The sequence below is a fragment of the Podarcis pityusensis genome (genome assembly GCF_964106645.2).
Source record: "Podarcis pityusensis genome assembly, chromosome: 9".
NCBI classification, from domain to species: domain Eukaryota; kingdom Metazoa; phylum Chordata; class Lepidosauria; order Squamata; family Lacertidae; genus Podarcis; species Podarcis pityusensis.
Window position 1 is genome coordinate 32,075,736 of NC_138034.1, and position 17,631 is coordinate 32,093,366.

Consider the following 17,631-nt stretch of genomic DNA (forward strand, 5'->3'; position numbering starts at 1 on the left):
ATTTGTAATGTGTTATGCAAGGTTGTTGTTTTTTTCTGGCCTGGACATTATTGAAAGGGTGAATGTATATTTTTGAGGGGGCACCCCCTGCAAGTTTAGCCATAATTCACCCAATGAGCAGTTCTCTACTTCCCATAATACTTTTTTTCTATCTTAGAATCAACTTTGGTCTACAAAATAATTAACTCATTACTACCATAAGGCACTTACTGTAGAAGTAGAGAGAAATATTAATTGTACACAGAAAGTCTTGCAATATTATATGTTATATATTTTAAACATGTAGGTATTTGAAATGCTGATTAATCCTGGAGACACGGTCCTTTTAGATGCGCCCACCTATCCCGGGACACTGGCAGCTGTGAGTATTCCATCATTCTGGAAACCTATGACAGTGGCAAGTGCTGGTATAGTTCAGATCTTCACCTAAAAACAAATGGGGTGGAATCTACACATATATTTTTTAAAAAAACCTCTGAAAATGCTTTTTGAAAAAATGTTTTTAAAAATATATTGAATTTTGCATTAGCTCACTAGCACCATCTAGTGTCACATTTGCATAATGCACTTAAAACACACTAAGACATTATATTAGCAGCTGTAAACTTGAGTCCTTGGTTTGACTCTGACTGCTGCTTAACAGTGGGCTAGAGAGGTTTTTTTTAACCCTTTTCTGAACTCTAGACACATGGGCCACATCTGTACTAACCTTTTAAAGCACAACGAAACCACATTGTAAAAGCCACAGCTTTGTAGTTTTGTTAAGGGTGCTGATAGTTGTCCCTTTCCCAACTACATTCCCAACAGACCCTGGGAAGAGGAATTGTTTATTATTAAACCACTCCGGGTAATTTTCATTGAGACAACAGCACATAGGATCAGGAGGTTTAACCCCATCATTGCTGCTGTACTTCTTTTGAAAATCCTTCCAGCAGCTGTTATTGGCCTCTGGAGGGAGTTACCCATTCATCCCAATGGGAGATTTTCTTTCAGGCATAATTGCAACCACAGGATGGTGGCGGCAGAATTTCGTCACATTCACAGTGGGTTAATAAAGGTTAAACCTTCCCTTGCCACACACTGCAGTCCTAATGAAATCCACCCCTTTGGCTGCTATTGCTATTTTTAAAAACCCTGACATGGTTACTGGAGACACATTTAGTCTGGTATCCTGTATACACTTGTCTATAGGAATATAAGAAGCTGTGTTATGCTGAGTCAGGCCATTGGCCCATGCAGTCTACTCTGATTGGCAGCAGTTCTCTGGAATTTCAGGCAGAGCAGGTTCCTAGCCCTGGTCAGAGATGCTGGGGATTTCACCACAGACCTCCTGCCTGTGTCCACTGGGACACAGACCTTTTCCGTTGAACTTATTTCTGAGTAGATTTGCGCAGGCCTGTGCTGTTAGCATCACATCTGGTTTCTCCACACATTCCTGTTCATGGGAGGGACTGTGTAGTGATAACTAAACGGCGAGCTTTCATGTGCAAAAACTGGCTTTGCGGCTCTGTAGTTTTAAACACGTGCCTTGTGCGTTTAGATGAAATACAGTAATGTATAATAGCCGTAGATGCCTAGAAACACTGGGATAAATCTTGTTCCTGCCAATATTACATACAACAGTTCAGCCTTCCCTGATTCTGCAAATCATTGTGGTGTCTGGATGATTTATGGTTCGACTTAGTGTGTTGTTGGCAATATTTTTTCATTATCCATTCCGGGGGGGGGGGGGCAGTATAAAACTTAAATGCAGCTGCATTTCATTTATGGCCTAATAAATGAAGGGCTAGTTAGTGCAGAAAGAGAAATTGCAGACTCTTTATTTTAAACCTCAGCTATAACTGCCCACACCTTTGTATTTTCCTCTGGTTGCTCTATTAGCATTATTGAAATTTCAGGCCTGTTTCTGAATACCTTGCGTTTTGGAGCAATTATCCTTTCTTTTGTTGAGGCAAGTTATTTATGGTTCCAGCAGTTTCACCCGATCGGGAATGAGAGATAAGACTATGAACTGCTTTTCACATTATGTGATAGAAAACCCAGCTTTGCTCCCAAACTTTACACATAAGAGGAAACTGCGTCCAGTTCTGGGTCTCAGCTGTCTCTTACGTTTGTGTATCGTATTCTTAAGTTGTACATTTAAAAAGTGTTAAGAATGCATCTATAATGTGTGCCAGAGGTGAGCAGGGCCAGAGGCAAAGAGGCAAAAGTGAATGAAGTAACATGTGCAAATTTCACCTTTGTAGTGTGGACACAGGTTTGTACACACAGTTGCCACACACCACTGTCTAACCTCCATCCAGACAAGCAAGAAGCATTAAAATTCAAGGTCACGTTCCAGACAGGCCCAAACTGTGGCCTAGGGAATGTTCTGAGGGCCAGATAGAGATGCCTAGAAGACCTGAGGTTCCCTGTGCCAATCTATAACATTTAAAGCGTGGCGCAACCATGCAAGCCAGGTTACGTGTGACAGTTGCGTCTCCATGTCGTTGCCATTTTTGGAAGGGATGCAATAAAACTCTCAAAACCTGAAAGGTGAACCTCTCCACATGGACAGCTTGGTGTGCTTTGTTTGTTTATATAAAGATTTTTATATGGTTTTCTGGCCTGTAAATCAACCCTTATGTTGTTTCCATGTCTCACCCCTGTCTCATTTGTTTCATAGATGTTCTCATTACTACTGTGGTGGCGAGCTGGTTATTTTTAGTTATAAAAGCTTGCATTCTTGGGCATAGAAAAAATTGGTGGTACAAGGTTCATTTCGAAACTGAGTACGACCAGACCGCAAATCAGTTGTATAGCAGGATATGCTAAAATGCTCAGAAAGGCCAGTAAGCATGCAGATTCACTTCCCTGTGATACATGAACACATTTGGCTGCGGTTCTGTGCACATCTATTAGGAGTAAGCCCCACTGAACACAGCGAGACAGACTTTTCACCTCATAGCACCCTCAACTGTTCTAAGTAGATCTCCTGTTTCTTGACGATCTCTGTCTATTCTCCCTCACAACACCTTATTCCAGGGATGCCCTCTTAGAATACATATGTAGCACCATCTCTAGGTCTCTCCAATTGCTTCCTCAAAACACAATTTCTGTGATTCCCTTACTTCATCATTTACACCCAGTATGCAACAAAATCTCAGTTAGCTGCATTTGCTCACAAAGGTCTCTTGTTGCCCCTGCTTTTCCCGTTCCCACCACTCCACAGTAATATTTTAGACGGGAAGTAGATATGGGGGTGCGAAATGCTCTGTGTCTTTTTTGCTTAGGAAGTATATTGCTATATACACTGATGTTTCTTTTAATGGACAAATGATTACAAAAGGTAAGCTAAAGATTAAGATTTGAATCAACTTCTGCTCATGAACGGGTCAACAAGTTTTCAAGCTCCACAAAACCACAAAGTGCTACAAAGGCTTTCTGCTTCTGCAAGAGAACTTCCCTTTTTCCTCCTCTCCCTGCTCACTCTCTGTGCCATCCACAAATCTGTGCCAGAAGGCTGAAGGAACCCCCAGAGCAGATTTAAACTCCTTGCTCTAGTGAAACTACTTCACAGGATGCCATCCTATATTTTATGGTCTGTTCCATGTGATTTAAACCCTCGGTTTCACTATATACTTTATGGCAGGCATAGGCAAACTCCGGCTCGCCAGATGTTTGGGACTACAGTTCCCATCATCCCTGACTACTGGTTCTGTTAGCTAGGTATGATGGGAATTGTAGTCCCAAACATCTGGCGAGCCGGAGTTTGCCTATGCCTGCCATAAAGTATATAGTGAAACCGAGGGTTTAAATCACATGGAACAGTGATATGGGAATAGCTAGGTATGATGGGAATTGTAGTCCCAAACATCTGGAGGGCTGGAGTTTGCCTGTGCCTGCTTTATGGTGTTCTCCTCCCCAACACCAAGTGTACATGCAGCAAACAGAGTGTGATACCATGTGTGATCAAGCTGTGAAAAGATGGAGGAAAAGAGGAAAAATGTAAACCCAAAAGGTGATCAGCTGTTCAAGAATGAGCTTTCAGTGATTCTTAATTAATCTGCTTTCTTAAAGATAGGCTTCCCTTACATGACAGCTAGTGGGATATGGAAATTAGGCAGTGTGAAGATCATTTTTTGATTGGCAGCAGGGATGGGAAACCTGTGGCCCTTGAGAAATTGCTAGTCATTGACCATGATTGCTGGGGCTGATGGGTGTTGGAGTCCTACAGCATATGGAGGGCCACAGGTTCCCAATCCTCAATTTATAGGTAAATAGGCACCATTAAAATGCTGTAGCATGTGATGCAAAATGTCTTGCTTAAGTAAACGCTCTTCATTCTTGTTGTCTTCTATTATAAACCAGCTGAGGCCATTGGGCTGCAACATTGTCAATGTTCCCAGTGACCAACATGGCATTATTCCAAAAGCCCTGAAAGAAGTTCTTTCCAGGTGGAGCCCAGAAGATGCCAAGAAACCTAACAGCAGTCTCCCCAAATTTCTCTACACAATTCCTAACGGTGGCAATCCTACTGGAGCCTCACTAACGACAGACCGCAAAAAAGATATCTATCAGGTATATTCATTAAATGCACATTTAATGTCACTGCTCTGGCAAAAAAAAAAGTGGGGGAGGTGGTTTCACATCACGCAAACCTGCTGGATATTATGTCTCAGGTACTAGCAAAAAATTGACTAATAAATAACATAGTGGAGAACAGACCTCTATATTACAGGGACTCTTGGGAGAGGTCAGTGGATTTTGGTACATTCTCTTCACAGAGATACAGAAATCTTCTCATCTGTAGTGGTTGGTGGGTGGAGAGGGACACTTAACTGATCTCCCATCACTGGAATTGGGGGGCAGCAGAGAGATCAGTGCAGTGAATAATCACTCATAGGAATGCCATATGCATTGGTTCCACCAGGGCATTTGCACCAAGCCAATCTTCCTGCTGTCTTACCCCCTTCCTCTCAGTAAGCCACAACAGCAGCTGTGATGTGATGTCAGGAAAGCACTGCTGACCACCACTGCCACTGCCGCTGCTGCTGCTAAGATCCATCTATGTGGAAATCAGACCCCAAATGAACCCTCCGAGACTTAATGTGATTTCTGAGAGTAATAAAAGTGGCAGTGCTGCCAGTAGATGTGCTGTTTGGTCGTGATTGTAAACACATCAGTTTCTTAATTCTAGGAGAGTTCAACAAGGTACGTAATTTGTTTAAAGTCTAGAATGCCTTGGGACTAGGTCATTTGAAGCCCAGCCACCACCACCACATCCATAAGAACTTGCCTGGGCCTGAAGATCAAACTGAGAAACGTCATTCTCTGGCCTGCCATGTTAACCACGCTGGCAGGTGCAAGGGGCAGGGCCCTTTCAGCAGTGGCTCCACACTTGTGGATTCCCCTCTCCCAATAGCTGTGCTTGGTTCCCTCTCTTGTTGCCTTTAAACAGTCCCTAAAAACTTTTCTTTTTCCAATAGTTGTATTGATCTTATTGCTGACCCCTCCCCCATATATGCTTTTAATCCGTTACATATATATATATATATATACACACACACACACACACACACACACACACACACACATACACATACACACACACACACACACACACACATTTGTTCAGTTGTTTTTAGTTTTAACATGTTTATTGTAAATTGCCTGGTGATGGATCATCCTCGAAGATGGGACAGAAATATATGAAATGCATGTTCTGTGGCGCCAATGTGGTTGGGATGTAAAAAGGGTTTTCTTTCCCTCTTTTAAGTTCCATATTTATGTACTCAAGCAAATACAATTTTTAGAAGAAATCTGTTGCATGTGGCTAATGACTTGCCCAATTAACAGATATACTTTTAAATCTGTGATTAAAGCATTAAACACACTCATTTAGAGTCTGGCATACTGCACTCTGATCCTCCTGACTTCCAGCCACTCGAGCCTGAAAGCGTATATGGATTGCTGCTACCCAGACCAATTTTCTTAATTAGCTTCCATGGAAAGTGCTAACCAGCATCCATATGCTTTTGCATGCCCTCTCTCCATTGGAATTAATTAGAATCCCAGCATTTTCAAGAGATGCGGGTGCATGTGAGAATGCACACAGATCTTAGGATCAGGGCAAAAATCTCCACTGCTTATTCATAATTCCATTTGAAACTAAGTTTGGATTCACCTGACACACCTGAAGACTACTTTGTGTGATGGTGTAATGGCTTAAAGGGGAACCATTTGGGGAACAGAATGTTTCTGATTTGATTAAATATTTTATTGCACGTATGTGTCAGTGGGTTGTTGTTTCTCCCCCCTTTCAGCTTGCAAGACAATATGATTTCCTTATAATAGAAGATGATCCATATTACTTCCTTCAGTTTGATAAAGTGAGTTTTCAATTCTGCTGTGCGCTAGCATAGATTTTGCTATCTCTTCTAACTTGCATCCTGCTGGTACCACATTACTGATTGTATTTTGAAATGATATTTCCCTATTCTTTCCCCACTAAGCGGAAAGTTATGTTCTCATCATGGCATTTGCAAAAGTGCAAAAATAAAAGGATGTCATGTGCCTCATTTTTTGCAGTAGGGATGGACAGATCAGTCCATGTCTGGTTCATATCAGCTTGATGTACATTTATTCATGAGCCTGTTCCATTCTGTTTACACATCAATATACATTTTTTGAAATGCACAAATTCACATTATTGAGCTTTTTTATTTTGTATACAAAATACACATATTTTCACCTGTGGATGACAGAGGTCTTGAAGTGGGCAGTACAGCTATTCCTGCAGCTCACAGACAGAAACACTCAGAACTCGTGACAGAATACTTTGCTCCTTCCTTCCTGTTGAGGCTCAGACCATTTCTTGTCTAAGCTTAGAGCACATCCTGTTTGGGATCTCTCTCTACCTCTTCTTCCTCAGTTCCTCTTCTCCTTATCCTTCACTTTTTTGCCTCTGGTCCCCTTCCTTTCTCTCTTCATCATTTGTGTCTTTTGCCTTTTCCTTACCTATCTATCCTATTAGATAGATAGATGATAGATAGATAGATAGATAGATAGATAGATAGATAGATGATAGATAGATAATAGATAGATATACAGACAGACAGGCACGTGCGCACGTACACACATCTTTAAAAAAACATTTTTTTACCTCATCCCTCTGTTGCCTTTATCCTCCACCCAGCTGACAGAAAGGGCTTCAGTCTTCCAGCTAGCTCTCCTGCATGGATAAAACTTGCCCATCCTCGTGTTCCAAAGTGGTTTCTAGCAACAAAAAGCCCATGGCTTGGTGGTATTTGCAGTCAGTGCCCAGTCATTTGGGATTTTCTCACCATTGGCACAACCCTTATTTTTGGCTCCTGACAACTGGAAAGAAGAAATCTCCAACCATATACTGAATTCAATGGCTCTGGCAAGTGGTGAAAAGCAAAATGGCCATAGTAGCAGCTGGGAAATGCCGTCACCTCAAACGTTGCCATTTCTCATGCAGACAAACAAGATGCTTTCTGGCAATGAAGGCATGAGAAAGAATGTGGGACTCTGACATCAGGGGCATGTCTGTGTTGCTGCATAAATAGGTTAAAAACTATGTACGTTTTAAGAGTTGGAGCCAACTAAGTTCTTCTTGGAGTAGAGTCATTGAAATGAATAAACTTAAGCTAGTAATGATCTATTCATTTCAATGGGCCTACTTTTAGTAGAACTAACCTTCCACAATGTATTATACACCCCTCTTATACTTCTGCTTATAAAGCGCTGGAATTCTTGTGTTAACTTTTACTAACTAACCTTTGTGTTCTTTCCACAAGCCTTGGGCACCAACATTTCTTTCCATGGATATTGATGGTCGAGTTATCAGGACGGACTCTTTCTCTAAGATCCTCTCATCTGGGTAATATCGGTTTTTCCTTTCTTGACCATATGCCCCAAAATGGAAATGCAATGATGTGGGTTCTGAGCTTGGGTTTTCCAGCCACACACTGCAGAAAGAACCTTAAACTATTGGTATAACCATAGGGGACGCGGGTGGCACTGTGGGTTAAACCACAGAGCCTAGGACTTGCTGATCAGAAGATCAGCGGTTCGAATCCCCGCTACGGGGTGAGCTCCCGTTGCTCGGTCCCTGCTCCTGCCAACCTAGCAGTTCGAAAGCACGTCAATGTGTAAGTAGATAAATAGGTACCGCTCCAGCAGGAAGGTAAACAGCGTTTCCGTGCGCTGCTCTGGTTTGCCAGAAGTGGCTTAGTCATGCTGGCCACATAACGCGGAAGCTGTACGCGGGCTCCCTCGGCCAATAAAGCAAGATGAGCGCCGCAACCCCAGAGTCAGCCACGACTGGACCTAATGGTCAGGGGTCCTTTTACCTTTACCTTTATAACCATAAAAGAAAGACTGCTTCTCGCCTTCCCCATTAATTTTATTTCACTTACTTCCCCCCCCCCATCTGCCACTCTGTCATCCCTCTTGTCAGTTACTGAGAACTAAATTCTTCTCTTTTCTAGAGAGTGCAAGTACAGCAAATGCTAAGCATTCACCTGAGCTGTCAAAAGTTCCTTAGCTATAGGTGCTTGAACTCCTAGGTTCTTCTCCAGTTTCTGTAGTATTGTCTCATTTTCGTTCTACTTCCTCTCTCATAATTCTCTTCTATGTATTGAAAGTCACGATAAATGTCAGGAGCAAAGGAAGGTATTCCAGCACAAATGCATTGAATTGTAATTACATATTTAAATGATGAAATGTTACAATTTGAATTAATTGTTGTTTTTTTACACAGACTAAGGATAGGGTTTCTAACTGGTCCCAAGCCTCTCATCGACAGAGTTATTCTGCATATTCAGGTTTCCACAATGCATACCAGTACTTTCACGCAGGTAAGAGCCAACAAGGTTTCTAAAAATATATGCAACAACTGTGGAAAGCTTCATTGTAACAACATGAGGGTTGGGGCAGCTCCCGGGGTGTAGATTTGTGGGGTGCATTGGGAGAGAGGGGGGACTATTCCATTGTGCAATTGTGCAAGCAGAAATCCTTACGCTGACAGAACATTCACATTGCACAAATTGGATACCAACCAATGAGAAAACCATTATGTAAAATTGTCCACCTTTTTTGTAATTTCAGCATAATTTTCACAAAGTTTGCACATGCATGTGTGTAGATAAATAAGTGTAATTGTCACGTATTAGCACTACTTTTAATTTATTATTAAAAGTAATTATGAATTAAGAGGGTTGAGTTTAATTTAAAAAGACCTTTTAAGCGTTTGGAATCTGTGGTGTTAATTAACAACACAGAATGTTATGGGAACTAGAGCTTTTTGCAACTAGCCCCTTGTCGATTCAATTTCTATTCCTTTGAGTTAGCAACATAATTGAGAAGGGTGGAAAGGAAAATGGCAACACACAAGGGAGCGGTACATGCAGTCTCTGCTTCTGGGCAAATGAACACCGCTTAAAACTTACACAGCAACACTGGGCCTAATCACTTTGACAGGGTTATTCTGTAGTTGTGGAACACCTTAAGAGCTGGGCATACAGATTTATAGAGATCAAAAACCTTGGGGAGAGATAAGAATAGCTGTATCAGGCTTACAGGCTCACCATGCTGGCTTTAATCTCTGTAATATAATGTTGTTCGGAGTTATGTAGTTTTATTGGTGTGAGCCTCCCTGAGCTCCACTTGGGAAAGAAGGGTGAGCCATAAATGTGAAGCAATAAATAACTAAATAATAAATTAAAGGGGTTAAAGGGAATTTTGGATGTAATCTTACGTAACTTCCCTGACGGTAAGGCTCACTGGACTTACTTCTGAGTAAACACGGCTTGCAGGTTTTCCAATACCTAGGCATTCTAGCTTTTTTATTAGTCTCTGCTTGATAAGATATTTACTCTAAGCTTTACTTCCATAGCTTATGATAGCCCAGCTTCTTCAACAATGGGGACAAAAAGGTTTCTTGGACCACGTAGATGGGTAATGCGTGTATATTTTACATTACTATGTTGTTGTCATTTTGTTTTCATGTTGGGCTATTCCAGTAGCCCAAGGCTCCATGCTTAAGACTTTCAGGGAAATATGATTAGAATCAGGCCTCTACTTCTAACATTATCAGACGTAACTGCTGCATTTTTTATACCAAGCAGGGCTGTACATCATGACCTTTGGAACGAGGGCAAGAAATAAGCCACTCCATGAGTGGCTAATTATAAACTTAAGGAACCGTGGAACTGCCAAGAAGGCTAGGGATGTTAAGACAGCTAGTGTCATCCAGTTTGCCTCACAAAGCAATTTGTGTGCAGTGTCTAGCGCAGGCAAATAATTACTTCATTGGTCCTACTTTTTGTATTTTGTGCATCGAAGAGCATATACTCCAGTAGCTGTGTTGCGAGACCAGCTTCATTTGGCTCTTCCTTTCTATCTATCAATGAATTTCCATTAGAGCTGGCCAGGTCAAGAGCTTTGTAACTCCAGAAACTGACGGTGTCCTCCAACTTCTGCATTCTTTCCCCCCCCCCTTCCTTTTAGGTCATGTCTTTTTAAATTGCAAGTTTATTTGTGGTCAAGGTTGCCTTTTTTGTTACTGTTTTTATTAATCTTACATAGGCTGCCATGGGAACCTTTTTTTGCTGAAGAGGAAGATAAAAATACTTAAATAACATAGAACTGCCATGGAAACATAAAACATGTATTATTTTACAACTGGCCAATTAATAGTACCATTGGAAGAGCCTCACCTTGCCCCAGTACAGACACACACACACACACTTGTTAATAGCATACTATAGTGAGAAGCATATGTAGAGACCTACCAGGGGTGGGGGCGGAGTGTGAGCACAGTATTACATGGTGCCAGTATTTGCATACTTAATGCTATGAACATTAAACATGCAAAACGGTGATGCGTACCTATGCGCTATTTACATCTATTGAAATCTTTGGCACCAAAGAGGATATGCATACACAAATACCAGCCATGTAGTTTTAACATATGTGCCCCATGAGGACTCTTTACATGTCACTCACCACTGGATTTAGGGATTTTTCTCTAAATCACCACTATCTCCCACCTGCCTGCCCCTAAAAAGCACTGACAAGAAATTTCATTTTGTGTGATAAGCCACTGCACGCAGATGAATGGCGAGGGACTAAAACCAGCTTCCACATTGCAGTCGCCATTTTGTGTACACTCCAGCCCTTGGTTTGTAACAGATTTCTGTTTCATTTATAAACTCGTACTCTTCGTTTTTGCTATCAGAGTTTTAATGATGCAAAAGTTCTCTTGTTGAAATGGCTTTTCCTCAATGATGTTTGTATTCCAGTGTGGTGGACTTTTACAAAAAGCAGCGGGATGTGATGCTTGTGGCAGCAGATAAGTGGCTAAAAGGTTTGAAGACAAGAGTAATATTTGAACTGTAAATCAATTGTTTTGTTCCTGTATGTGCCATTCAGGGCCGGATTTAGGTTTGATGAGGCTCTAAGCTACTGAAGGTAATAGGGCCCTTTATATGTCCAGCTGTCCTTTGTCAACAACAAATTATTGCTGTTTTTTGTGTTGAATATATGCTATATGGTAATTTATGGACCTAATAGGTATCTAAAGCTGTTCAAACATAACAAAATATGTATTTTATCAAAGTAATTGATACAGAAATGAGCAAACCAGTAATATTTTAGGGAGCAGGCTAGCAAGCGGGGCCCATTACTTACATCATAGGTGCCTAGACAACACAAAACACCGTTGCTGTATGTAGGTTTTATTTTATTTGTTTTTTATTTTATATTTTAGAAATGTGCATCCAGTTTTTTTCCCTTTAAATTTTTTGGGGGGCCCTAAGCTATAGCTTGTTTAGCTTATATGTAAATCCAGCACTGATGCCATTGCGAGCCAATGTGGTGTAGTGGTTAAGAGCGGTAGAATCGTAATCTGGTGAACCGGGTTCACGTCTCCACTCCTCCACATGCAGCTGCTGGGTGACCTTGGGCTAGTCACACTTCTTTGAAGTCTCTCAGCCTCACTCATCTCACAGAATGTTTGTTGTGAGGGAGGAAGGGAAAGGAGAATGTTAGCCGCTTTGAGACTCCTTCGGGTAGTGATAAAGTGGGATATCAAATCAAATTGGTAGGGGAACCTCAGGCTTGGGGGCTGGATATGTTCCAGGCCACACTCCTCCGCAGCCCTTTCTGCACCTTCATCAGGTGTTTATACCTGGCTGGAATGTGTCCTTCAACTCTGATAATGCCTCTTTCATTCCCTGGAGGTGGGATAGGAAAAAGTGTGTCAATGTATGTAGAAACTAGCCTACTGTACAATGGTAAAATTTATATCCATTGCCCTGCCCACTTTTGCCTCATGTCCCATCCTTAGTGTCATGTGGCCCTTAGCAGATTGCCCAGAAGGGAATGTGCCTTCAGCCAGAAAAAAGTCCCTCACCCTTCCTATATGTGATAGAGGTGTACTGCAAGAAGGAAGGTAACATAGGGAGGAAGTCCATAATTTCCCTCATTTGTTCAGAAAAGTATATGAGAAGATGTGCACAGCAGATGGCTTAAGAGCAGCTCATAAGTCTTACAGTAAATCATCACAGAACGTAAAAGAAACCCAAACTTGTTAAAGAAGAAAAGTTACGTTATTGCATGAAAGTTAGGTTCTTACATATTTCCTTTCCCTGACTGTTTCTCTCTCTCTCTCTTAAGGCCTAGCAGACTGGCATTCACCTGCAGCTGGAATGTTTCTATGGATGAAGATCAAGGGAGTTTCTGATACACAAGAGTTGATAATGAAGAAAGCTTTGGAGAAACAAGTATGAAAATCTGTACTATCCTAGGCCTAAAATGATGTTGGGAGAGAGGGAGGGAATCATAGTTTTAACAGTGTCTAATATTGGAAGAGGCAGAATAAGCTTACGAACTGAACATGAAAGATTTGTCTTTAGGTACTGCTGGTTCCTGGAAGAGCGTTTAACATTAACAGCTCCAATCACAGCTCTTACGTCAGAGCTTCCTTCTCGCTTTCCTCTCCAAGCCAGATTGATCAGGTGAGTGCAGTCTTGCTGTGCCTGCCAGCTTGTCAACTCTTTGGTCAGATTTGCTATCATTCAGCCTCCTATCATCATTGTCACTACGGCCAGACTCACAGGTGCAAGTCTGGGGCCCTGCATCACCCAGAGAGCCCTGTGAAGTCCATACACTCCCCTGAGGTCTGTGGAAACTTGGCCCTTCAGAGAGAGGAACATTTGGGAACAGTGGCCAAGGGTTTGACCTTCAAAGGAAGGAGCTCAAAGCATTCCTGTTTGGTGTAGGAATGTTGCCAAATCAGCTAATTTAGAAATAAAGCAGGAAGGTCCCTGTCCAAGCAAACATGCCATAGAAGGTCTGTACACACTTCCTATATCTAGCTCTGGACCATGAGAGATAGACATGGGGCCTGGAGGGAGGAGGTATGGAAAGTGCACATCTTCCCGTTCCTTGTAATGCTGCCTTCACATGTGCTCATGAGTCAAAATAGTCAGAGGAGAAAGAATAAATAGGGCTTTGTTGAGACTTGTGTGGCAGACCCTGAACCCACACTTGAATGGCTCCAATCCTAACCAGTTATCATTCTTATTTATTATTGCAGGGTTTTCAGAGGTTGGCTGAGCTCATCAAAGAAGCCTTATGATTTTACCAAACTAAAAATCCTTGATAAGCTAAAGAATCTATGGTCGAAACTCCAGCCTTTTCGAACACACTGGGGTTTCCCAACTATGCACAGCAGGGAGAGCCGTTGTGGGGGACCTCCAGATGTTGTTCGACTATAACTCCCATCAGCTCCAGTCACCATAGCCCATTGGATGATGGGAGTTGTAGTGCAACATCTGGCGGGCATCCCATTGGCTACCTGTGGTCTGCAGAGTATGCTGTGACGTAAAATGCACGCCTTTCCCCTCATGGTGGTGCTGCTGTTTTCAGGCTGTCCATAGCAGATAATAAGGTGGGGCTGCAGTATTCAACTGAGCTTCATCCAACAGAGTCGCTGCAGCATGCAGAGAGCGAGAGGGATACAGTGGCAAGGTTGGTGCAGTGTAAATTTTCCAGTGCAGCCAATTCACCATGCCAACCTGGCCACTGCCACACAAACCTCCCTCTCTTCATCCCAGTGTGCTGCAGTGACTCAGTCAGACAGGGGAGCAGTGCACCTAAAGTACCCCATCTGCTGCTAGAGGCTGTATATTGACATCTTGGAATATTGGTTAGAAGAGTTTGGATTTGATATCCCGCTTTATCACTACCCGAAGGAGTCACAAAGCGGCTAACATTCTCCTTTCCCTTCCTCCCCCACAACAAACACTCTGTGAGGTGAGTGGGGCTGAGAGACCTCAAAGAAGTGTGACTAGCCCAAGGTCACCCAGCAGCTGCATGTGGAGGAGCGGGGAAGCGAACCCAGTTCACCAGATTACGAGTCTATCGCTCTTAACCACTACACCACACTGGCTCTGGTTATTCAGGAAGATCTAAATTAAGCTATGGCTGAAGTGTTGCCCTCAATGAGTCTTGCTAATTTTTGCTAGATTGAAATAGTTTATAAAACAATGCCCCCTTTTGTGTATCAACATGTTTCCCCCAGATTTTAATGAGAAATTATCTTTAAACCATAATAGCCCCCAAACATTAGTAGAGATGCCCTGCATCTTCTCCATCTCTCATCCACTGAACAAAAGAGTCCGAAAGTAATAAGGAAAGAAGTAGCAAGAACTGCTAAGAAGCGTGGCTGCAGCCACCATTTCATGGCATCCTCCCAGAATTTACATTCAACTGATCAAATACCCATTTCCAAATAAATAGCTGCACTCTCCATGCAGAATGGCAAACCCGATATCTGTCTAAGGAAAGCAAGCAGATTGAACTCTTTCCACTTGGCAGTGAATCCCTGAAATCAAAATGGGAATGGCAAAAGTAAGTTGGGCCAAGGACCTTCTTATGAGTAAACATGTAAAGGATTACACTATAAATTATATCAGTGGTTCTCACTGGTGTGGCAGGAGAGAATGGCAAGTGTTGCGGGAAGATTCAAGGATGATCAAAGAAACATTTAAACATTTAAGTGTGGTATAGTAGACTATCAAAATAATTTGTTTAAATAATTTGTTTATTATTTATATTCACAGATTATGGATAGATATTTTTTTCAAAATCAAGCAGTGCTAGAAGTTGTTACTTTTTGTTTTCCAATGTATTTCTTATCAATAAAAAATTCAGTGTGTCATGAGCAATTTTTGATTCTGACCCAGACAAAAAAGGTTGAGATCCATTGAACTACAAAAATGAAGATGAAAGCTACTTCGGCAGACCACATGATGCAGATTATAGTAATGATAGCCATCATATTTGTCCCTGTTTCTGTTCAGTTTTTTTACATAATATATAACCACCGTGCTAAAAGTATTTCTCAATGTTACTAGTTTTTTGATGATAATATATATGATGGCCACACTACTAAAATGATTTCTCATTGTCAGTTGCCAAGAAGAAATGGTCCTTACTACTCTACACAGATTGACATTGTTAATTTTCTGATGTTCCAGAAGCGCCTGTGAGGTTTTCTCATGGTTGTTGTTTTTAATAAAAAGTTTAATATTAACTCTGAAAAGGGAAAAGTGCCTTCTCTTGGTAGAATATCTAAGGCCTTTATGAAGCATTTATGATCACATGATTAAGTGGATTGATTATATCTGTTATCTGGGAGTTTGCTTTCCTGAAATCTGCAATTGGAAAGTAAACATTCAACTTCTTAGACTGAAGGTGGAACAGGCAACCAGTGGGGTCCTAAAGTTCTTTCCTAATATCGAAGTCCTCAAACAATCTCTGACTGTTCTAACTGATTTTAATACTGTATTTTTCATTGCTATAACCAGCCCTGAGACCTTATGGTGAAGGGTGAGTGAGAAATATAAGAACAATAATTAACTGATCATGGCTTAAAGTGCAACCTTGGGGCCCGTCTGATCTCAACTGATCTGCAAAATTCTCAGAAAAGAATCCTTAGAGCAATTATGGGTGCCCCTAAAAATATTCATTGGATTCTTCTTGGGAATCCATTTATTCTTGCATTTTCAATTATTGGATTAGAATTCTTTCAAAGACTCAGTATTGTTGCTAAGAGCAGAATCTTCTCAGTCTACTGAAGAATTCTCTTGGCTGAATACATCTGGGAAGCTTGTGCTGATTCATAAATGTTATTTTCTAGGCAGGGGCAGACAGAGGACATAGTCAGCTAACGGTGGTTAAACAAATATATTTTTAAAGTGAATAAAATAGGTCTTGGCACAGACTGAACTGTCTGTGTTATCAAACGTCAAATCAACCCCACTGGTATTACTGACCATAAAAAGTATTTTACTGACATTATAAATTCCCTTTACGGAAGGCTCTGATCCTTCTCCGGTTCCAAAAGAAGCTTTCTGCAATTTGAAATAGTCATTATGGGGACATTCCTTTTAAGTAGTGAGAAGGAGGGAGCAGACAATTTAGCTAAAATCGCACAAGGTGATAACCTGCAACATTTACTTGCTGACATTGTTTTGGGGTGGAATCAGCAAATATTTCTACTAGAAACATTATATGTATTGAACTGAAAATGTGCCTTTGCAGCAAAGTTTGCTCATCATTTTTCCTGAGCTTGTAGTGGATAGTTTTATTGACAGATGATAGCATAGATTGCATGCTATGTTTTTATCAAATTATTGGGGTTTGGTTATTATTATTTGTAGCCCTTAGTTAATAACAATACTTTGAGGGTATTGTGCTATGTAATTTTGTGTTTTTATATTGTAAGCTGCCCTGTGATCTTCAAATGAAGGGTGGTGTAGAAATTTTTAATAATAATAATATAAATAAATTAATAAATTATTATGTTATCAAAATGCACCCTGCATATAGCAACATTGTACTTAAGACTAAAGAACTGAATCTGTTTTAAACTGATCTCATTTTATAATCTCCCTTTCATGGGCTGAATCGTTAAAACAGTTTTATCCCATAAAAAGAGAATAAAGCTTCGAAGTGATAAACATTGTCTGTGTATTTGTATGACATTTTTGGTTTGCATAATGCCAGCTTGCATTTTGGAAGATAACATGGTCAGAAATTCACCCAGCACAAGTGATTCTGCTGGTGGATGGTGGCTCAAAGAGCTCCCCATTTCAAATGGTGGCCGGTGAAAGCTCTTTCAAAAGGCCAGGGGGGAGAATAGCAACTCATAAAGCGTGAGGGGATACTCTGAGACATTGTTACCTCTCCTGCTGCATGCAGTCTCCACTTGTGCAGGAGGGTTGGATCTCGCCCAGTGTTCTTTGGCATGATCTGCAAACTTTACTATTAATGCTAAAAGTGAAACCACACATTCTAAATGTGATCTGCACTGAAGAAAATGCCTTGGGACATATCACATGTGAGGTCAAACATTTTCGCCATGATTTATAACATATGTCAAATTATAGTTCCGTAAAGCATATTCAGATGTTTGTCTGAACATGAGAACGCTGAAAGTGTAGATGAGGGCTGGGTATGGGGGGGGGGGTTCCCTCCATCGCTGGTCATCCCCGTGTTGCTTGGGAAAGGCCTGAAGAGGTTTTCTATGAAATAGACTTCTCTGTGTGATCGGAG

At 41.3% G+C, this 17,631-nt stretch overlaps 1 protein-coding gene across 1 annotated transcript in view; it reads left to right on the top strand.

The window, feature by feature from the left end:
- Positions 1 to 17,036, top strand: part of LOC308485749 (kynurenine/alpha-aminoadipate aminotransferase, mitochondrial-like) — a 345,815-nt gene extending 328,779 nt beyond the window's left edge. The window contains exons 2-11 of the mRNA XM_081021776.1: positions 287 to 361; positions 4,351 to 4,560; positions 6,306 to 6,371; positions 7,803 to 7,885; positions 8,768 to 8,864; positions 9,902 to 9,963; positions 11,310 to 11,374; positions 12,685 to 12,791; positions 12,924 to 13,025; positions 13,607 to 17,036. Coding sequence (XP_080877902.1) covers positions 296 to 361; positions 4,351 to 4,560; positions 6,306 to 6,371; positions 7,803 to 7,885; positions 8,768 to 8,864; positions 9,902 to 9,963; positions 11,310 to 11,374; positions 12,685 to 12,791; positions 12,924 to 13,025; positions 13,607 to 13,648 — 900 coding nt within the window. The 5' untranslated portion in view covers positions 287 to 295 and the 3' untranslated portion in view covers positions 13,649 to 17,036. The remainder of the gene's footprint in view (positions 1 to 286; positions 362 to 4,350; positions 4,561 to 6,305; positions 6,372 to 7,802; positions 7,886 to 8,767; positions 8,865 to 9,901; positions 9,964 to 11,309; positions 11,375 to 12,684; positions 12,792 to 12,923; positions 13,026 to 13,606) is intronic.
- The last annotated feature ends 595 nt before the right edge of the window (positions 17,037 to 17,631 follow it).